Raw genomic sequence first — 24,051 nt, forward strand, 5'->3', positions numbered from 1 at the left:
GCTCAACTTTTTATAATACTTATGAAAATATTTTCAAAAATACTTATTTAATAATTAATGTAATAATTTCTATATTTCATAAAAGTGTAAAATCCTAAAGCAGCTAGGCTAAATTACACATGAAAAATTGACAATTGTAAAGAAGGAGAACACTGGACTGTATTTTAGAACCAAATTTAGCCCTGACTTCACAGATTATGTGTCATTTACTTGTCTGCATCTGTGCTTTTTTATTACTCAAGGATACCTTGGTAAAGAGAAGTAAAAAAGGTGTTTCCAGACACAAGCTGCATTTTCAAATTTTATGCAAATATATGAAAATATGTGTATCTTCAGAACACCTACTGTTTCTGTGCCATGTGATTAAGAATCACTTTCTTATATAGTTTCCTAATCCTGAATGTCTTTGCCAGTTTTCCCCTGAACTGACAGAAGAATGAGTCAGAAGAAAAACCTGGCCTTTAGCTTCCATTTCCTTTATTTTAAACTAAGACACCTCGTGTACTATTCTCTTTATCTGATGCATTCACAGGGAGCAGCAGAAATTAGGGCTACAGATAAGAGTAATTAAATATATGGTGGCCAAACAGGCAGAATTCTCACTAATATAATGAATGTGCCTATCATTAGTGATTTTATGATGAGTATTTCTAGAGGCCAGGTTCCTGTAAGGCAATGTACACACTTAACAGCTGTTTCTAAAAACCAGTGTGAGATTTGTCCATTTGTGACTGCACATATTTACTGTAAATGGGGAAACTTAAACCAAATCAGAAGTTGTGTGCCCCACTACCACTAGTTTACTAGGCTTTCTCATTTCTCTAAGTAGATTACAAAATATATAAACAAATAGAAAAATTCCATGCCTCTTAACGATCCAGAAATATTTTTGGCAGTCTCAAATAGAGAAGAAATTTCAACAAGTAAAGATAAGGTGTGGCTTCAAGAAGTCAATGAGGTAATGGTGCAACTGCTATTTAGCAGCAGGTAAGATTTCTGTAAGCAATAATTAAAAAATAAAAACTTCTTGCTCTTTTTCTTTTTATTTTTTTTTTTCCCAACAGGATGATGATACCCGTGATAGCCAGTTTAGCATTACAGCATATGGAGTGGGCCCATGTGTGCCAGCAAAGGACGGAATGGCACAAAAGGGGCCAAATAATCCTGTTCCAGCTGTACCAAAAAGCCCTGATGAGATGAGAAAGGTGTTCATTGACCGGGCCAAGAAGATAGACACGATATCCAGAGCTTGTTTCCCATTGGCCTTTCTGATTTTCAACATTTTTTATTGGGTAATCTACAAAATCATCAGGCATGAGGACATTCACCAATAACAAGATTCAGGCCTGCAGTACATCAAGATCTGGCTGTCACACTTGATAAGAGGCTTTTTGTTAGAAATGCACATCAGAGGAGTGTGAAAGAGTTAAAAGCAATGAGGGGGAGAAAAAGTTCCTGCATGGCCTGCCATGACCAGCTACAGTGGGATGGAAGAATGACACCCAGAGAAGATACAGCTGCTATTGCAAACTTTCCTTGTCGAACTAAATATTAGCAACTTTTGCATTGAAAATCACTCTCTACTGAAGCTTTACTGCCAAGTATTTATACATATTGTTACATAGTGGTATAATTGTACAATACTCTTTGATGGTCCTTACTTTTTTTTAATTCTTGTGTATTTTTAATTTTAAAAATGTTTCCAGAATACCCTAGGTGAATCCCACAGTGTTACAGAACAAATTAGTGTTTGTAAGTTTTATTTTAATTTTACAACATAATGGCAAATTACTGATTGGAGATAACATTTTAAAGGACTTAATCTAGTCTTAAGGACAGAACTGGTGATTTTACAATGAACATATTTAATATATTTAAGTCATATAATTTATTCAGTGTGCTTCATATTACTGTTCCCCTGGAAGGTGTATGTTGAAATAATCTCAGACAGTACAAAGTATACAGCCTAACAGTCTGCATTTCATATAAGAAATATACTAAAATTTGTAAAGGATTGATTCCTGCAAAGGTTTGTTTTTGTTTTTGTTTTTTTTTTCTTTTAATTACTTTTACTTTGATAATTGAAGCATATTCTTTAATCTTTTTTATAATTTAAGGGGTCTTTTTTCTCAAGTCATAAAACTCATGCAGCTTGTGAAATAGACAAATTACATCAAATTTTGCAATTTTTCATTTTGCTTCAATGCAAAGAGATCTCAGACCAACACTGAAAGCAAAGGGACAACTGCTTCACTGAAGCATTTGGAGGATGAATACAGTTATGTTTATGCACATTCATCTCCTATAAATTACATAATTATGGGAAGTTTAATTTATGATTGTGTCAAATTTTCTGATTCATTCTTTGAAGTTTGTTAATATGACTTAGATACTGATTAAGAAGCAGTTCACAACTTTGTAAAAACATGCAGCTCTTCTAAAACATAAAAAATACCTGAAAGGTCTTTTACATTTACTGGATTTCACATTAATACATAGGAGAAGAACTATCAAAACTCTTAGAAAGATCTTCCCTACTTAGGTTTAAATAAGCCATATTAGTTGCTTGTTTGAATTGTAACATTTATGGCACAGTGTCCAGGCAAGAGTATCTACTTTTGTCAATCTATTGGCAAAACAAAATCATGCTATGATGTGGAAATACAGCATTTAATATTATTAGATACTCTAAATCCAGTAGGTGAGGTTGATTCTCATCGCAAAATATTTTTATTTTGAAGATGCTTAACATTTGTGCTTTGTTGATGTTCAGAATGTGTATACAAGAGCAGAATCGGCTGCAGGCAAACATCTGGTGCACTGCCAAAGGCTGTGCATATGAAGGTGCATATGAAGTAACAGAAGCAATGGAACTCTGCGCTGAGGATTGTAACAACATTGGGTTTGCTTTGCTTTGTTATTGTTTTTCTCTCAGGATTAGTTGGAGAGATTCTATAAGAGTAGCTCTCTCATTTTCTGACACAGTCAGAAAGAACATATATAATCCACCTTTATTTTAAACCTATTATTCTTTTATTGTTTTGTTTCATTTATAATATAAAATTAATTCAATTCACTTTTTTGCTTTTTTTTTTTTTCTGATATTGTGTCTGCTTTTTAATTGATTTCTTTATGTGCATGTTCCAAAATATCTCATTCACTTCTGAAAGTGTCAGGGGGTATCACGAATTTATGGCTGATATTCACCTCTCTCGAAGTTACAGTTTGTTTTATTGTATGGAAAGGGATGTTAGTTCTATTGTATGAAAGAAACATGTTTCTGTTATCAGCAAAATCAACTGTATTATGTTTAAGGGCTGTTTTCAAATGCACATAACATTTGGCATGTAATTCTATTTTTATATAATGGAACCAAGATCTATCTCTGGAGCTGATCATTTAGTGGACTTTTTTAATGGAACCATAACATTTACCAAGGTAACAGAAGCCTCTGTAGTCCACTAAGAATGAGTTTTTCAAAAGAAACAATAACTTTAAGTTTCATTTAGATTATGCCTAAATTATTTAGTATAAAGTCACCTGGTAGAGAAAGAGAGAAATGTCATTTAGGATGATAAGAAACTTCAAGGCACCAATGCCTGCTATTCACCACTGACAGTGGGAATTGTCCCAAACTACCAGCAGGTGTGCCAGCCCTCTGTGCAAAGCTGGAATCAACAGCTACTAACATCATCTAAGATTACTCTAAGAGATTATTTTTTTGCAACTGTATAATGAAGCAGCAGGAAATGATGTTAAAATGCAAGAATTGAAAGGTACTCTTCAGTATTTACAACACCAATATTTATGTTGCAGTCCCATCAAAGAGGCAGTGGAAATGCAGAAAAATAATCCTCAAGGAGATAATGCTTGAGGCAAATGCTATCTAGCAGGGTTCCTCCTACATATAAAAAAGGCCCCATTCATTAGGCAGAAGTAATAGCTACCTCACTTCATTTCACTGGACCTGGGGTCTGCAGAGGGCAACTCCTTGGCAAAACCACAGAAGAAGGTGTGGTGTGTGGTTTTTTTTTTTTTTTTTTTTTTTTTTTTTTTTTTTTTTTTTTCTCAAAAGCACAACCCCTGTGTGATAGAATAATCCAGCTTTGTCCCAAGTCATCATTTAACATAAGTGCAGACCCTGTACTTCTCAGGTAATGTGTTTGTGATTTCTGTGGACCAGCCCTTTACTTCAAAAATTAAACACTGGCACTAGAAGGACAGCGTAACACAATGAGAGCAGAAGGAGACATTGTAGGATCTGGAGGAATACCCCAGTAAAAGAGCTACTGAGGAGCTAACACAACCACCATAAAGGGGAAAAAAAGGATTAGGCACCCTTAGCATTTTTCCCAATCCTGCCAAGTCTCCATAGGTATACTTGGTCAGGAGGAAGCAATTTATATCATCTGCTGCAATTTTTTTTTTTTTTTTTTTTTTTTTTTTTTTTTTTTTGTGACAGTAGTTTCTACCTGTGCAGATTGACTTCCACACCATCCTCTTTCTTGCCAGAAAGAGAAGCAGAACGGGAAGGTTCAGGGTGAAAAGTCTGGGCTGTACACAGCACAACACACAGAGAGAGAAAGCCCAAAGCAGAGCCTGGGAGCTCTTCCATGACTGTCTTTTCGTTCTGCCCTAAAGAGAGATGTGACCAAACCCGTGCCACCCTTCATATGGCAAAAAACTTCAATACCTTGAGAGAGGAGAGGAAAAGCCCATTAGAGGTGCAGTAGAAATACTCAACTATCACTGTACCAAACTCCTACTTAAATTCCAAACAGTAAAATGCATTTTATTTTTAAAACTAGATTAAAATATCAACACAATAGGCTGCATGGTTAGAGGGAAGGTTTTTTTTCTCTATGATGTTGATAAACTATGTGAAAATGAAGGGGAATATGGAATATTAATATTTTGCTACTTAGAATTCAGCTATTTTAACACCAAAATAAAGTGTATTTTAATTTCAAGGACTTCTGACAGCAAGTAGTATTATTTAAACAGGTTAGTATAATTCAGGAAGAACAGAGCGTTTACTTAAGATTTAATTATTTTTTCAGCTCAATACTGCATTAGTTTTCTTTGGATTCCTTTTCTTATAATTCATTCCAAAATCTGCTTTTAAAGAACCATTTGTGATGTGTGAGAGATGATTCTGTTTAGTCACTAGACAGAAATATTAAAGTGATTAAATGTGCACTTTACATTTAAAGAGTGAGATGTTGCTTCCACTTTGTGTATAATCCCTTACAGAACTGTAGACTGATAATGTAGATAATGATAGACTATAATAAACTGTAAAAAAATTTATATTTTTTAACAGTAGGGAAAGATAAAAAGTCTTCCTTAACCTTAGAAAAAGTAATATTTTCAGCAATAATTTTATAGTAGAAGGAAATGAATTTATTTATACCATTCCCAGCCCAAGCTGACATGATTAGTTGCAAAAGATACATTTTTTATGCAACTTCTGCTCTCATTTGAGCTATCATAGAAATTAATCTAACTCAACAGAATAGAATTTGGCCTTAAAATGTGAAACTGCTGAATGAGCTGGTAATTCATACAGCACCCCTGTGAGGTAGTAAAATAAAAGTAAAATATCCACATCTTACTGCACAACCTGATAGTTGTTTAGATGAGTACAATATCAGATTTCACAGCCTTTTTTCCTTTTTGAGACGACTAAGAAGAAAAATATAAATCTCAAGCCAGACTACTTGTTAGTAATAAAAGGGGTGTTCTGTTTTGGAGTGGTTACAGAAAAGGTGTCTTCAGGCAACAATAACCTCCAGTAATTATTGAAGCACTATCAGTTTGGAAGGCTTGTGGAGGCAGGTTAGATTGCTGGGAGCAGGGGATTAATGCCAGAAAAAGTGTTGGCTCATCCCGTCTTCTTGACATTCTCGAATATTATTGCACTTCTTCACTTTCATCTTTGTGAAATATGCAAGAAACATTTCTTACATTTGTATTTTAATGTACGTTAGAGTGATATTAACAGATGAAATGGACTGAAGTAGCTACTGATGTTCCATGAATGTGGAATTGTGAACTGTATAAAAAGGAAATGTTCCATAACTTTCTGACATAAAAGTTTGACAATATATGGTATTTTGTGTGTTAGTGATCCTGGCTTTTTAAAGGCTACAGCGAGAAAAAAAAAAAAAAAAAAGGTACGATAGTGTATTAATAACTTGTCTGTGAGTTTTCAAAATATTCTCCTGTGAGTTCTCTCTGACAGCAATTTAATCTCAAAGTACTTCCTTTTTTTTTTTTGGTAAAAATCTATAAATGTGTTGTGCATGGATTTGATTATATTCCTTTTTATTGTATTACAGTATCATATTGCACTTAAACTGACATTCTCTGCAGTCAGAAGTGTTAAAAATGTGAAATTTATGGTGTCACCCATGTCATTGTAGATATTTTGTTCAAAAAAAAATAAACTTATCTTTTTTCAGAAACTGTGAAACAATTTTATGATTTTTTGGTAATGGATTTAAAGTCAAAAGAGGGACAGACAACACCATTGGAAAAAAGGATTAAACTCTCAGCAGTAGTTACGGTGCACTACCATTAAATATGTCAGGAGTAAAAGCAAGAGAGAGCAGGACTAGAGTGCCTTTGGTTGTTATATGGGCTCAAGCTCTCAAAAAAACCTTGTTCTGAAAACTCAGGGAAAGTTGTCTTGATAAATGCCCATTGAAATAAGTACAGCCACTCCAAAACAGTCCTGCTGAATTTCTTAGCAAAAAGGCCAAGAGTTTCACTTGCAGCAAAATAGCCTTAGGAAAAGTTTATAGAGCTCTGAGCCCCTCCTATGTTCTCCTTGATAGAAAAACTTGCAGTTAGCAGATAAGTCATTTGAGAACAAAGTTTGAGTTCTTCTAATCTGATTACAGCAGTGTTAATGCTCTTATAAAGAGCACAGTCAGTAACAGCCACGTCTCCAGGAGACAGCACAGCTGTTTGTCACTCCCTGCCCACTTGACAAACAACAACAGTTCACTCCTCTCAAATTGCTTATCATATCGATGGGACAAAACCAGCAACTTTGACATAGTCACAAATAGAGTTTCCATTATCAGCTGCAAGTAATTCAGCTCCGCAATCCTCTTGGAGCTCTATAAAATGGAAATTTTATTATTTTATTAATATTTATGTATTTATTTATTTATTTATTATTTTTCTCAGAAGAACAGTCAAATGAAAAAAGAACACCAGAGAAGCCTTAGCAGGAATCTTGAGTGAGCCTCCACAGAGCCTGCAGAGCTCTCAGATCTTTGCTATCTGTGCCAGCTGTTGCTGCAGCAGATCTTTACCATCGTGTCTTCCCTAAAGCAGAGCACAGCTGGTACATCTGCCCTTGTTCAGATATATTCACAAGAAACAATGTCATGAAACTACTGCAGTAGCAAATGTTTTCATGATGAGATATGCAGTTCCCAGAGCATGAAAATGCAAATGCACCCTACCACGTGTGCAACAAGCAATTAAAAAAGAAAGTAACAGCCAGGTAATGTGACCTGAGAATCATAGGAAAAGAAGTAACAGATCTTAAAGAGAACAATATGTGATTTATGGCATAAACTACATGGCCTTTTAAGCACAGTGTTCTGGAAAAACAGATATCAAATATCCTCTTTCCATGATTGCATATATAGCAATGTATTAATTTTAAAAATACCTAGCTATTTTAAAATATTTAATTTTAGATAATCCATACAGTGGATTTTATTTTGTATTATCTACACACTGTCAGGATCTGAGAACATACTTTTTTTTTGTCTGAATAAGACACAAGCTTGTGAATTTAAAACTCAGGACAACAATCCTCAAAAGTCACAGGCCTAGAATTACAGAGCAATTTTCCTTTTGGAAATGAATCAGACTTTCTTAAAAATTTATTAATACTCCCAAAAAATTAATAAGCAGCTATATATTTTTATACAAAGTTCTATCATTAACAAATGTGAACTTTTTAAATTTTATATTTAATATTTAATTTTATATTTACTGTGTGGGTGAATGTGCACTGTAAGAGATTTTTCCAGAGAGGGTGTGGAGTGTCTGAGTGTCCCTTATGGAGATATTCAGGAGCTGTCTGGACACAGCTCTGTGCTCTGTGCTCTGGAATGACCCTGTTTGAGTGCAGAGATCAGACCAGACGAGCCACTGTAGCCGCTTCCAACCTGACCTATTCTGTCATTCTGAATGAAGATTAAACCTCACGTCAAAATCAGAATAAATCCAAAAATTACTCGAATTAGTATTAACATATTTAAATTAGGAGGTTATTGGGCATTTTTACAAACCTCAGTTACACTTCATTACTTTATACAGGAACCAGGTGTCCCTCCCCACCCATTCCCTGTTTTATTGCAGCAAAACCATCGCAGTTTCTCGGGACAGTATAAATTACACCACAAGGTGGTGCTCCCTCATACGGATTGGGAAACAGGCTTTTTGTTAAAGGACAAACATCTTAGCAGAATGCATTCTTCCTGAAAACATTCCACTCACTGACAGTCATTATTTAGGAGGAAATTTATAAGATATAATTATTATTCATGCCAGAGATCAGAATTCATTTTGAAAGCGATGGAAACATTTTGAGGTGACGGTGTTTTAGAAATAATTAGTTGATGGTCTTTGGAGCAGATTCCTCAGGGTAAGGATGCCTTCAGAGTGCAGATACAGCTCTAGGTAGAAATGCACCACTTATTAGATGTGCACAACAGCCATTCCACTCATTACCAGCATGTGTGTTGTCATGCTGTCGTAAACACAAAGAAGGAAGTTTTAGAGTTTCAGGGTGACTTAACTGAGCCTTAACCAGTGGCTGAAAGGAACCTCCAAGAAAGATAGAGAGAGACTTTAATAAGGGCATGAAGTTTTTTACATAGGTCGAGAGGAAGTGGATAGAAACTAAAAGACAGTAGATCTAGATGAAATATCAGGAAGAAATTCTTCCCTGCGAGGGCGGTGGGGCAGTGGAACAGGTTTCCCAAAGAAGCTGTGGATGGCCCACCCATGGAAGTGTTCAGAGCAGGCTGGATGGAGCTCTGGCCAATCTGCTCTAGTGGAAATTGTCCCTGCCCATGGCAGAGGGGCTGGAACAAGGTGATCTTTCAAGTCCCTTCGAAACTAAATCATCCTATGATTTTATGACATATAGGTTTCACTGAGGAATGGATAACTTAATATTATCTCATATCTAAGTTGACTTGAGTCCATAAGCTTCCTCAACATTAACAGTGTAAATCTGTAACTCAGTTTGTCTTGTGACAGCTTGTTGTATCACCACCCTCTTGCTTTCCTTGCAGACTTCACCCCTTTACACAGTCACTAAACAAATATGGAAATAGCAGTAAGAACTCCCTGAACTTTGGTCTGACATGATACTGAGAATATTATTATAGACAGATACTACAGAATTGTTGCAGACTAGAATAGATACTACATTTTACCACTAACATCTACTTGTTCTTTTTCCTTTATTTCTCAAGAGAGTACAACATACAGCTTTTTTCATGATTTACATGCTAATTAAATAGGACCACAATGAACACTATTAATTTTGAATTTAGTACTAGTTAGTAAAATATCTCTCCAAAGTTAAAGAATTGTGTGTTTAAGGTTCACAGAAGTATTTACAACTTAAAAATCATCGAGTATTGTGGTTGTTAAACTTTTCTCCCCATAGGCTTTGAGGGCTCTCCTCAATGATAGTTCAACTGAATTACTTTACATTTTGTATTTAACTGCATTGACAATAAAAAAAGATCCATGACAATAAAAGAATATCCGTAACAATAAGACAAGAAGGGTATATCTCACTTCAATAGGAAACTTTTAAATTATATACAACTGTGGTCAGACATAATACAGAAACAATTTTATACTGCACACAGTTTTGAGAAAATAAATTTAAAAGCACTTTCAAAAATCATCTGTCCCCTTTCCAGTAGCCTCAAATTTAATTAAGGTTTATAAGTACAAAAAAAAAAAAAAAAAAAAATCCCCCTTGATTTTTGTTATTGCAAATATATGAGACCAAGTAAATTTCTGAAGAGTTCTGAGGCAGTGTCAAAGCAGCTTCTAGAGGGAACAGGGAGAAGGAGCTACTGGTTGTGGCAGTAGTTCTGTGTTCAAACACATTCTTGATATAAGAAGGTCCCTTCTGAGAGCTCCTCACATACTGATTTCACCCCTGAGTTAATTCCTTTATTTATTAATGACACCTCCAGAACGCTGCTTTCATTTGAAAGGTAGCACATTCCAACACCACCCTATGACACAGGACAAGTGTATTACACTGCTTTGTTAGCCCTGCTCACCTTCTAATTATTTCTCCCCTGTGACTGCCATCAACATTTCACACAGTTGCCTCACTTGTAGCAAAGTTACATTGTCTTTCAGATTATTAAACCTCTAATACTATATTCTTACTTACAGTACTCATGCTGTGTTCCTACTCTGCCACCCCCTGCAAGGGAAAGTATGGACTCAGATTTACCCCAAGCACTCTCTTGGCATAAGGGTTACTAGAAAATTTAGGTACTTAGATCACTTCCTCAAGTTTTTTCTTCATTTACTACCTAATCCTGGAAAAAGTTTTTCAGTATTAGCAAGTCCAGGTTGTCTTAAGTCTTCTATAACTATCTTTTTCACTACACATTTTCGAATATCAAACCTATGTCTAAATCATTTCATAATTTGTAATTTTTTCTATTCCTTCCTTGTTTTCACCTGTGGGGCACAGTTCTTTTGGGATGTCCAGAGGGGCTGCAGGACAATTGTAAATACACAGAAAATCCCATACACTCCATTTTCCTGTCTGCCCTCATAATCTCTCCTGAGCCTGTAGTAGCTCTCATCCCAACCATATCCCACTCTCTAATACTAATGAGATCTCTACAGGGTAATTTCAGGGTATGGCCAGCATTAGTTCATCTGTGAATTTTGTAAGGTTACTTAACCTTTTGCAAATTAAAGCAGAATATTTTACTTGTAACCACCAGAGCAACCTGCATGCTTCTTGAGGCATGTGTAAATCCATCCAATACAATTTTTTTTCCCAGTATCTAACCAGGCTACCAGACCACTCTGAGCTGTCTACCTGGGAGAAAAACCTTGTAATATCATCTCTGTGGGAATGTTACAAATTATGTGTGCCCATCCATCTTGCCTGATGCAATCTCCATCGAAAAAGGTGCTTCAAATTGCATAATCAATAGTTTAAATCACTGAATGACTGAGTTAATTCCGTGGTTGCAATTTTCTGAGCTTAATATTCTTGAGAGAATTTTAGTGGCTGGAGTTTCTGTGAATATATTTTGAAGCAGATTTTTCTGTCAAGCTTGTTTGGGTAGCTACCAATCACTTTATTTTGTGGGTCTGAAGTCAATGGAAAAATGTTTGAGAAATTGGATCAGGATGGTCTACCTGATTACAAAAGGCAGTCGTTATAGATCGCATTGTATCTGGAATTTTAATTATTGTTCTTTCAAAGGCAAATAAATCATCATCTTTGATACAATCTTTCTGAAAAACTTCAGTTTACTTTGGATCTTAAACAGATGTTCCAAATTCAGGGAGTTAGGCAAACTGTGAGTCCTTTCCAGTGTTTAATTGTTGTGTGCCTGCAAGTTAATGAGCTATTTATTCTCTTCATAAAAATAAAGTGCAGCAGAATCTAAATTGAACATGAACATCTGAACCAAACTTGAACATCTGTAAAATATGCTTGCCATCTTGCCTCTCTTAATTCTACTGCCATCAAATCTAGGTCTGCCTCAAGCAAAAATATTTCTACAGACCTCAAGAGTGGCTGGTTTCAATTATACTATAATATTTTCAATAGTAAAATAAACATGGAAAATATTGTCAGAGGCGGTAACATAGTAATCATGCAACATCCAGAAACGCAACCAAAAAATTTCTTTCCGTCATACAACCTTTTGACACTTCTTTTATCCTCCAATCTGGTTTTTGTTGTTTGTTTTCTTGTTCTTATTTATTATTTTTAGTGTTTGTTTATTTTTTTTAATTCTAGGAATAAAAACCTGTGGAAACAAACTAAATATTTTTGTTTGTGTTGTTTATATCTAGACAGTAAATAGTCAGCAGAGGTCAGAACAAGGAAAGAAACCCTTAAATCGCGTAGCTCTAGACAATATATTTGAGTTCAGATTTAGAAAAAGGTAGCTTTTTGCTTTCTATTTCAAGTTTTAGAGAATATTCATAACTATCCTAAATGGGTCATGATTTTTTTCCTTTCCCTCTTGAAAAGTCAAATTGAAATTTTCTATATCAACATTTTAAATCTGTTAAATGTTAACAACTCTTGTCTTTCCCCAGACAGTATCTTATTAAAACAAAGCAAATCCTTTGTGGAAGGAAGTGGACTTTTGCATGTACCCTCCAAACAGATACACCATTGAGCAGAGATATTTTTGAAACTGCTCCAAGTCCAATCATATAAACTGTGTCTCCTTGGGATTTCTGTGCTGATAAGAACTTCCCTTTCATCACCAGAAACAGGGGAGAAATTTACACAGGTGATGAAATAGATTTTACCCATATTTTATCTGCAGAAGAATCATCCTTGGATATTGTAGAGAATAAAAATTACTTATGAACCCATCTGTCTAAACAATTTGTTTTCCTATAACTATGCAATTAAAAATTGGGAAAAAAAGTCAGCCCAATGTTTTTTTAGTTTTAATCAAAGTAAAATTTATCTTTATGTCAAATCAACAATTTTATTTGAAACATAAGTAGGTGATAAAATAAATAAAATACATTAAGTAGAATTCAAAATTACAATGTTATTATTTTCAGATATTTTGCAGTGGGCAGACCCAGTCTGAATGTCAGATGCCCACCAATGCTGCTATGGCACTGTTCTCCTCAGCTGGACTGGGGACAGAAAATATTAGGAAAGGTTCATGGTTCAATAAAAGGACAGAGAGAGATCACTAAACAGTTACTGTAACAGGCAAATCTCGAGTTAGCTTGGAGAAATGAACCGTGTGGACCTAAAATGTCCTTTGTAAGTGAACATAAAATCATAGAAGTAAAAGAGATTTCTGAGTTAACATAGAATCAGATATGTATGTGTGGACAGACACTTGTTAAATCTGTTTTAAAAGAACTTCACAGCTTCTCAGCAGCTCATTATTCTTACTCTTGGAAGTTTTTTCCTAAATATCTTATATAACTCTTTTTTACAATTTAGGTTATTATTTTTCATTTTATGTACAACAAACAGGGAAAGCATTACCCCCTCTTTGCTAATGGCTTACTTATTATATTCTTTCTGCACACCATAGTTCTTTATTTTTCTCTTTTTTTTCAAGAGAAAAAAAAAATCTAAATAATTTATTCTTTCCTCATGGATCATGGTTTCAGAGTTGAAGTCACTGTTGCTTCTCTCCTCTATGTGCATTTCAGCCAATCGTCCGCCCGTTTTGGAGAGGAAAAAACAGAATTGCACAAAATATTCTAATGACAGCCTTGCTAGTGAGGTGCAGAGCAGAGAGATTACTTCATGTGTTTTGGTTATAGGGTTCTGTTTATACATTTTCTTTTACACAGCTGCATGTAAAAGAAAATTACTCTGCTGGTTCATGCTCAGCCACACTAATCCATAGATTTTCTTTTGTGCACAAATACTCCTAAGCCTCCTACTTCACGTATTGGAGTAAAATATTTTGCTCACTACTTGTGAACCTTCCTTTTAAAATTCCTTCCTTCAAAAGTCTTCAAAGATTTTAGGGCTGTGTCAGTAGAGCCGTCCCAATCACTCAATAATAACAAAGTTTCCCAGTCATAGCCAAGATACATATTATTCACATGCTGTAATAAGAGTGCTTTTAAGGAAGAAAGCATGAAATTTTGAGTAAATATTCATCTCATGCCATTTCTTGCTTTCAGAAAATAAAAACCAGATTTTCCATCCTTCTCTTTTCATACATATATGCTCACAGGCACAAACTAATTTCTTATGGAGGATTCTGTCCGTGTTAGAGAGCTATTATAATGTTTTCAGCATATGTCTGGCACCTAAAGAGGAGGAGTTTCTGTTATTGAATGAATAAGTTTTGTGATAAATGTTAGAAGAACATCTTAGGTGTAGTTCCTCAAAGTGTTTTGGTTGGATGATAATACTTTTGTTTAGAGAGAGAAAAGAAAAATCTGAAATTACTAATTAAAACACTGACATATTTAGGTCATAGTAGTGTCATTTACAGAAAGGCAGCTGGATCTAGTGAGAAGAAAAGCCTTTGGAGAAGGTGTATTCAGAAATCTACAGTACCTCCACAGAAATCTGTTTTTAAAGTTGTCTTTCACTCCTAGAGATTATGCAATTTAATTTTTTGAGATTTTATATAATTGCGATGATCTAAATTGCAGTAAAATTCAGCCAAACAATTTAATATTCGTACATTTGGATTTCCAATGTATTCCAAGAATACACCCACACCTCTAGTCCCTCCTTCCCATTGCTAAGGACAATGTGTTCAAAATCAATACTTATTTTTAATTTTTCTCTGAACCTGCCAAACTGTTCTGCATGTCAAGAATTATTAAATGGGACTACCAGCTATTTCAGAGAGCACATGGGGGAAAAAACCCTTTCCAAAATCCAGAAATGTCAGCAAATCCAAAAGCTTCCCTTGAAGTAATTTCAGACATCTGAAAAAACATTATTAGGCCAATGCTAAGGATTTCTCTTAAATCATTAAAGAAACAAGAAAAGAGACATGATTCTTAGTCTCATGTAGTTATTATCTCTGCAAAATATAGAAGGCATTAATTTTAAAATTGAGAGGGAAGGCAGTGAAGTAAGTCCTCTATCAAAAGTAAGTTATTTGATGTAAACTGGTGGCTGATTTTATATCAGGTGTCTCGACCCACTGTGGAATATTTGTTGTCTAAAGCACTTTCTAAAGAAAAGGCATTAACCATTATTTGGTGATGGTGAACTCTCTTTTTGTGTCCCTATTCCATATCACTTGCATCTCTGATTTCTACGTGAGAAAAGGAACATGAGGTTATGTGCCCCTGGGAAGCAGAGTAAGTAGCAAATAGTAATTAGACACTGAGAATTTCAATATTTCACGAAGAGTCTTTTTTCTCCTTCACCTTAATTTATTTTTCTAATAAAGATCTTGTCTTGTGGTTCAAATTTAATGGCTATCGTGATTTACTAAATATAGTCAAATAAGTGACAATACTATTTCAGTGCTGCTGTATCTGTGATGCAGAGAAATGGGTTCTGTTGAAACAGAAATGAAGTCAGAATGGTAGGAAGAATTCCCATCCTCTTTTTCTGCTTGGTTTGTTTATTTGTTTGTTTTCCTAAGATCCTGACATTGTTGTTTTTACTTAGAGGTCATCCAAGAGGTTCAATAATCTTGACTTTTCTCTTTTCCATGCTTGCAATGGGGTAAGTTACTGCAAAAATACAAGGTAGTAGAGAAGAAGGTCTGGTTGTGACCACAGTTAAGGAAACAAAATAACTAACTGAAAACTAATTGTAACTTTACAGTGATTTCCTTTTTTTTTTTTTTTTTTTTTTTTTTTTTTTAAAAAAAAAAAAAAAAAAAAAAAAAAAAAAAAGCGAAAACACATTACATTGAACATGAAAATTCCCTGGGTGGTTCTGGACTCCTGTCACACCAGGGCCATTATGAAATCATAGGCATATATATTCCTGGTCACAAAAACGCCTTCCAAGAAGCCGATGCAGTTGATTAAGTTGCATTTAATAGCTGCTGCTGCTTGGTCAACCGTTTGACTGTTTGGAAGCACATGGTATGATGCCAGATCAACACTAGCAGTGCACAAGATCATTGCAACAAGTTCTGTAACTCTCCAACAGCTTGTGACTTCAAATTTGGTTTCACAACTTGCAAACACAGCTGTTTGGAAATGTGTAAAACAGTTTCCATAAACTTCTCAATGACCTTTCATGCTAGAGGAGAAAGAGGAGCCAATTTTCATTCAATAGTATGAAACAGAAAGTCTTCAAAATATTCAGTAAACCAGAATCTGGTCTGCTTGAAATGCCCAGAAAAAAGCATTTAGAGATAAGTACAGAACAGCACTAAACTATCATGCATTGTAGGAGAGAAAAAGGCAAAAGGAATCATAGGAAGCATAATCAGATACACAATTTTTTTAGGAAAAGGTTCCTTTCAACAGTCCTGGAACTGTACTGGATGAATACGTTCAAACACTTAAGGCAGATCCAGAGGAGGACTACTTCTGTTACAAAAAAGAATATGAAATTTGTCTTTCACATGAGATGGCTTGAAGAGCTTAATTTTTTAATTTGGTAATAGAAGCAACAAGCATATATGACTGATTTGCAGAAAGTGAACCTATCCTTGTAATCCTGATGAGAGTAAACATCAAGAACAAAAAAGGACCCTTCTAAGCTGAGAAAGAATGTCAGGGGGGAAAAAAGAGGCCATTAGTATTTTAGACTTTCTCCTTATAGATGAAAGAGTCCTAACCTATAGAGCCTTCAGTATTTGGAATAGACTTCTAGTGAAATCAGTAGGTGCAAAAGCCTTCAAACAGAGAACTTAGAAGGAACTAGAGAATTTTTAAGGAACATAATGTGCTTTCCTACAATAGAATGGGATTTCTCTCAGTGACTTATTTCCTTCTAATACATTGTTTCCATTACTGTTTGAATATGTTCTTGTGCACATACATACACATATATGTGCAAGCAGATAAAATTTTCATTGTATAGAAACTGCATGTTATTGTATAATGCATTTTACCCATGGGAGTGTGTTTTTACCCATGGCAGTATTTGATCTGACTGTATGAATGTGAAGAGTAAATAGAGATATGTGAAAGGTTGGCCAGGAATTAAATGTCATAACCTTTTGCCACTGCAAAGCAAAATATGTACTTTGGGTGTATAGCCCTGAGTCAGTGTTTTTATTGACATTAAATTGTTATACAATATTTTTATTTTAGATAAACACAACGACAAAGCAAGAACAAATATATTTTTCCAGGAACTAGTTAGGATTGAGTGTACCTTAGTATACCCTGAAAAACAGTGTACAATTTAAGAGTGACTCATTTGGGCACCAGCTTCGTAAGATTGTTCAATTCCTGCTCTATCATGGACTTACAATTAGTCAGAAGAAAGCCAAGTGGGGCCTATTTTCACTATTGTTAGTTCAGCCACAGTGTTGATGGAATTACTGAAATTGGTAGTAACTCACTCACTGTATTGAGTGCAGCACAGTCTTCAAGGTGTGATAAAAATCAAGGCAGTCCAGCAGCCCAGTGAGAGTGAAAGAGGAGATGTCATCCCTGCCAGACTCCTCCCTGATCCCCAGACACACAGCCCTGCTCTGTCCCTCATACCAGCTCTGTGGCTGCCCTTCAGAAATCTAATTCAGCTCATTGAGCTCACTGTTTCCATTTTATCAATAGAAACAGGGAAGGAAGAGTCAATTCTGGGTGCTCAAAGTCAGGACCATGGGATTCAAGGCTAAGCTTTTTAGTATAAAATATTCTTCAACTGATTGAGTCATATGAAACTACATTTACGTTCTTCAAAAGGGATGAAAAAAATCTATTTCTCAAGAGCAATAACACCATTTCCACAAATATCTTTCAGGCAATCATTCTACCAAAACATTGAGGAACAGGGAGGAGACATAATTTTTCAAGGATTATACCAAAAAATTACAGTCATTTACATTTAGTATTAATCTTTAGCTCTAAATTACTTCTGGATGGATAAAAATTTGAATGTATTTGTGAATGTATTTTATGTATATAAATGAAGAATAAGCCAGTTACCCATTTCACATTTCAAAACTCATTAATAACATTTATAGCCAAAAATACCTGTGGCATTGGTGATTAGATTATCCAGAATAGTGATCCAAACTAGCTACCTAAAGAAGCAACATTATTTGCTCCATAGTACTGAAGGGTTTCTTGGATATTTCTAAAGAAGCAAAAGAAATTTTAGTGTTTCTTGAACCCGCTGGCAAAGGCCCTACCCAAGGCCCTTCTCAGGCTGGCAACCTCTTGGGCTCAGTCTTAAACCATCCTCCAGCTGAGCTGGATTTGAACAACTGGACATCGAGTGGTCCGTTTTCACTGAGATGATCCCAGGGAAAAAAAAAAAATAATTCAGCTAACAGAGCTGATGGCAAAATTTTGTAATACACTTCTGGATTTGAACAATTCCAGCCAGCTTACTCCTTTTGTGATGTGGAGCTGTGCCTGAAGTCCCTCCAGAGATCCAGGGACAAGACCCATGGCCTGCTGTCTCCAGCACACCCAGCTAGTTAAACCTGAGCTGCTATTACAAGGCAGAATCTGGAAATCATCACTAAAAATGCCGAAACTTTTCTACACTAAATTCCACAATTTTTAACTCTATTTAATTTTTTTACAGATATGGTGTCTTTTCTACAATACTGATCACATTATCTAACAGCTCCCTTTGTATTTTTACACTACCTATTTGGGGCGGAAAAAAGGATTTTTTTTCTATATATGAATACAGAAATTATGAATAAGTATCATGAGACATTATTTTAAAAATTTAAAATAAAATAAGCCAATTCAAAAAATTACTTAATAGTAAGCCAATAGCAGCATCATGTTCTGTCCTTAAGTTTTTTAGTCATGCAATGTTAACAAAAGAAACATGGGGTATGTTTAATGTTTTATTTTACTGCCTCCATCCATCTTTTTTATCCTCAGTGGTATTAGCGAAAGCAATGCAGCATGCTCTCAGCCACTCCCAACAGGAAAACCCAGGAACAACCCAGGCAGTAGGGACAACCTTCCCTTCTCTTCCTAAAGAATCAGCATCCACGTACCGTGCATTTGAATAACGTGGTTTTTCAATAGAACATGGTAAGGTTGTGCTAATTTATTTGCATTTTTTTTCTATCTAACTGATAGAACAAATCCTACAACACACTATGCATATATAGCTCTACATGACTTTATACAAAAGCAATTCCAATGGTTTCTTTATTCTGTTTTCCTTTTTAGTAGCTTTGTATTTCTTGCATTTGTAAGAGTTCTTTGCCAAAGAAAGAAATGCTTTCTTTTTTCTGAAATGCTAAAACAATTAGCTATCGTCAGACCCATGGATCACAGATTAAGCTATGGGTTTGTGTCTCAGCAGAAAACAGATTGCAATCAAATTTTTATGAGTATCATACCTTTCCATTTCCCTTAAACTCTCTTTCAATTCTTTAGTTATTTTTGTTGAAAGGTTCCCCATTGTGAAGGGAATTGCATGAAAAGCACAAATGCTGCAGTTGTACTGAGGAAATATTGTTGTGCTTTGTTATGAGTCAGATTGGATGGAGTAAAAATATATGACTTGCTCTTAAGAAACTCTGGCTGAAAAACAATCGAAATCGCAGATACGCATCTGCTTTTTAGAGCATATGACATCTGGACTTAAATTCTTCCATCATCCAACTTAAAGTGATAAATATTTTCTTTTCTTTTCTTTATTGGATCTACTCTAAACTACAAATACATGACCTTAACCCTTAGAAATTTTATAGAAAAATCTGGAAATAAATTTCTGTGTAAAAATTATGATGCTTAGTCAGAATACCTTCTTTTGGTTCCTCTTTCCCACAGTGTCAGTGGTAAGTTTCATGTCTTCATGCAACTTTTGAAAACTTTATCTCACACTACACAAAGTCCAGACTTTTGTTATAGACACAAGCTTCTCTGTCACTGCAATTAAAGCCACTGATATGTGCTCTTCTTTCTCTTCTGGTATCTTTAGTTACACCCTTCACTTGATGCAGCTTCCTCAAACTGCAACACTCAAATATGAATTTGAATACTATCCCTTCTCATATCTGCACGACAGGAGGAGTTTTGGAGTGTTTTATGACAAAAAGAGAATGATGAAATTCACTTTACACAAAAGGGCTGAAGGAAAGTACATGCACGGTTTTGGAAAGCCATATTTTTGTATGGCACAGAACTTTAAACCTTGCTTTTGCACAATCATAGCAATTGCTCTTCAGAAAAAATATTATTGAAAGAGGGATTGCTGTGAAAGGTGAGAAAAATTAGACACCAAACTTATGGCTAAATGCCCTCTGAATATGGAGGTTTTTGAAACATGAAATAAGATATTCTTGTTGAGTAATTCAGAATTTTTTCTTAAAAACAGATGATTTCATTTAATTGTTACTTCCCTTTTTTGTTTTGTTTATTTCTCTTTTTTTCCCTGAAAAAGTCTGAATGAGTTGCCTTGAAGAGCATTTTTTAAGACAATGCATAGCCCAGGAAGTTAGTGTAAACGAATTTGACTTCATGTCTTCAGAGGAGGGTGGGGGATGGTTATGGTGTGTTTAAGAACAATAAAAATACAAACCAGAGTGAGATCAGTTATCCTGAATGGTTTCCTTCTGTTTTATCATTATCTCACTGGTTTCGTCCACTCATTTGAATGTCAGGTTGTTAGGAGAATGTTGATGTACTACTGTCTCTCACTTGATCCTGTTAACTCAAAAATACATAAAAGCAGGTTTTAGTGCCCTTAAAGAGTCTTCATACTTGTCATGAATAGCTCATTTCACACAGTCTTGGAAAAAGAGGATAAGGAATTCTTTCACCCTGAAAATTCACCTGATGAGGTGATGGAGGAGGAAAATATTGTACAATTTTTCTACAAAATTAAATTTTTTCTTGTGGCCCTCTGCTCAGTTAAAATAAAGCTCTTTTAAGCCTAAAGTGATCTCCTAAATTTAGAACTCTCGGTTGTGTACATATTCTTGTGGACATTATGAAAACAAGAAGTTCACTGTTGCATGTTAAATTTATACTCAGTTTCCAGTTCACTTAGAAAAATGTCAAGCTATTGCCTTGGAAAAGAGGATATTAAAATGCTTGTTGATAATTTTGTTTCCCCTGGAAAAAAAGTCTTCCCTGAACAGTGACATAATGATGGTGACCATGTGTTTCAATTCACAGTTTGTTCTAGTTAAAATATACATGAAATTTATGAGTCGATATGCATAACTAACCATGTCTTGCTTAAAGAAAGGTATGCAGGACAATAAAGTCTTTGAGCAAAATATATTATCAGATAAATTTACAGAACTCTGATCTTGAATGCACTCATCACTTTCCTGCAAAAGTCCAGTGTCACCAGGTGCACAGTTATCACAGAAAAACTCTGTCTCTGACAGCTACTGTTGTAGCTTTAATTCACAAGTGGGTAATTTGTTTTTCACTAGGCCCAGTAGACAGATCACTTAGGTGAAAACAGGTAAAAAGCATGAGTTATGGCTGAATAACATCTGATTATTTTGCATTGTATGTTTACATACACCTATGTGCATGCATGTGTGCTTATATAATGAATACAAACAGTACCTTGTATATTAACTACTTGAAATATTTGCTATTCCTACAAGCTTGCAGGAGACAGCAATTATTTAGCAAGAAGTAAAGAATTTTATTCTGTATTATTAGGAGACTGGAAACATATGTAGTGCTATGGTCAAATTACCACTATATGAGTGACATACATATAGAAGGTTCACTTGAAAGATAAATTTCTGTAAGACTCTCTGCCCTAACTGCAAAAGAACCTTTCTGCATCATCAGTCCATTCCTGTATCCCCTGCCTTCTTTTAGCCGCAGCTGGCACAGAGACACAGTTTTCCTATGTTGTTTTGTTTTCAGTCTTCCATAACAAAAACAAAGAGAGAGAAGTCATGCATTGTGTTAAACACTTATTGCAAAATGAATCATTATCTGACATACATCAGAAAAAAATATGAAATTAATTATGGCATGTTCTAGCTACAGCATTTGGAATCTTGCCATTTGCCACATTTATTTTCCATTAACTTTCTTGAAAACAAGTAAAAGTCCACTAGTTTTGTTTAGACACTTGTTACTATCAGTTTTATTATCAATCTTCACTGTTATTTATCCATATAGCATCACCAGTATTTGTTCTTTGGGATCCACAAACTTCCTACCACAACATGAATGTATTCGCAAGTAAACGCACACAGAAAAAGGAAGAAAACATTGAAACAAAAAAACCAAGGAACTTCTTGGTGAAAAGAAAAACATTAAACAAAATCCTACTCCACAGAGTTGTCTATACAAAAACTTTAAAGGTCTGTATAAGACTGTCTCCAAAGGTCTTGACAGCAGGCTCTCTAAAACCTATGGGGGAGTGGGAAGGGCCTCAAATTCCAAAACTTAGGCTATGGGCCACAAAACATTTAACTGCTGCTTAATTTGAAGCAGACAAGTAGTCCAAATGACTGTAAGCTCTGTGTGCCTGTGTCTGCCTGTTTACTTACCTGCCTGCAGGTAGCAAAATCTTTTCCAAGCATGGAAACCATTCTGATGGAGATGTGTCTTCAGTAGGAAACGAGGTGTGTTGTCACCTAAGGTAACAAATGCCTAAGAAATTCCTAATGAAGTCAGGAAATTTCAGCTTCATACATTGGCTATTCACCACCTCTAAATTCATGTTGAAATTCTGAATAGATTTATTTTCATAAGGCCTTTCCCTTAATCTTATTTATCATGTGCTAGCTAAACCGAGTAATGATTTTTTTGAGAAAACAAGATGTGTGAGAATTCATCTGTTTACTTGAGATCTAAATTACAACTCATCTGAAAGCAAAGAAGTCTAAGATTACAATGAGAATAGTCTGGTGATCTTTATCATCCTACTGTTACAAAAGAAGGAAGTTTCTCGAACATTTAGGATGCAAATAACTCATAAGAACCACAGGGAGAAGGGGAGTTGACTAGGTGTTGGGACAGATATTGGTCCCTTGTTAAGGGCTTTCTTGGCAAAATTTGCTAATTAGATTGAATCATGTAGGAGGTTTTAAACAAAATATTTTTTTCTTGGCAAGCAATCATAAGGTTAACATTCTTTTAAAAATCCAAGCCAGGGCTCTGGTGATTTGCCTGATTTTCCAAATGAAACGTACACATGCAATGATCCTAGAATGCCATTTGTTATGCTTTGGGGGTTTTCCGTAGAGATAATTACTGCTTTATTGCTTTAGAAAATGGTAATTTGAGAGGAATTGTTTTTTATTGTTGCTTTGCTTTGCTTTGTTTTTACATCCCATTGCAGAGCTATGCTGAATTAGAAGCTTAGTAGAGGCAAGATTCTTCAGTTTTGCTTTTAGGTAAAATAGATTAGGTTAGCAGTATACCTTTGGGTGTCTATTTTGGTTTATATTTATTTACCTGGTAGAAAAGCTGAGCTTCCTTGTCAGTGCATGCAGTTTGCTTGTAGTAATTACCCTGAGGTAAAGGCTTACTTAATAATCAAAGACAGAGTGAGGTTTTTATAATTGTGGGGTTTGGAGTGGTGGTTGCATACAGTTGGTGAGAGTGTGAAGCCTGATGCCTGCTTGGTAGTACTGTGAAATTATTACTGTTTATTACATATTAAGAAATTCATTCTTCCCTTCCAAGAGAATCTACATGGAACCAAGCTTATTCCTGTCTCACTGAAAGTCGTTATAAACCTAGAAGAAACAACTACATACAAAAAGTCATATACAATAATCCTTAAATTGAATTAATATAAATTTAACTTAGTTAAATGGCAAAGCTCATCAGTAATTTCCAGTAAATACATACATGTTTTTATTCATACTCCTCATAAATCACACAAATATCTTTCTTTGACAGTTTATTCTTTGGGTGTGTTTATTGGAGAGGCTGGCAGGCAGCTTGTATGAATCGAATCGAATTAGGACAAATTTTCTAAGAATACCAGTGTAAATGAATTTTCGATTAAGTGATTACTGAAATTCGCTAATGCAGAGACTGATTTAATTTACAAGAATAAATAAAAATAAGTTATAAATAGAAAATTTAAATAAATAATGAAACAGAACTGAAGTACAGAAAACTATGAGATCATGGGCTCTGAGTAAAATTAGTATCCCCATGTCCTGATTCTAAAAGACAGAGGAAGTAGCTAGGAAAAAAGATAGTGCAGGGCAA

General features: G+C 35.0%; 1 protein-coding gene across 3 annotated transcripts in view; it reads left to right on the plus strand.

Annotated features, from left to right (window-relative positions):
• Window positions 1-1,334, plus strand: part of GLRA3 (glycine receptor alpha 3) — a gene marked incomplete at both ends in the record, with an annotated part of 73,911 nt that extends 72,577 nt beyond the window's left edge. For all 3 annotated transcript variants that reach the window (XM_083861961.1, XM_083861962.1, XM_083861963.1), the window contains one exon: window positions 1,065-1,334. In XM_083861961.1, the coding sequence (XP_083718087.1) occupies window positions 1,065-1,334 (270 nt within the window). The remainder of the gene's footprint in view (window positions 1-1,064) is intronic.
• Window positions 1,335-24,051: the final 22,717 nt, after the last annotated feature.

The sequence above is a fragment of the Zosterops lateralis genome, assembly GCF_965231275.1.
Source record: "Zosterops lateralis genome assembly, chromosome: 5".
Classification (NCBI taxonomy): domain Eukaryota; kingdom Metazoa; phylum Chordata; class Aves; order Passeriformes; family Zosteropidae; genus Zosterops; species Zosterops lateralis.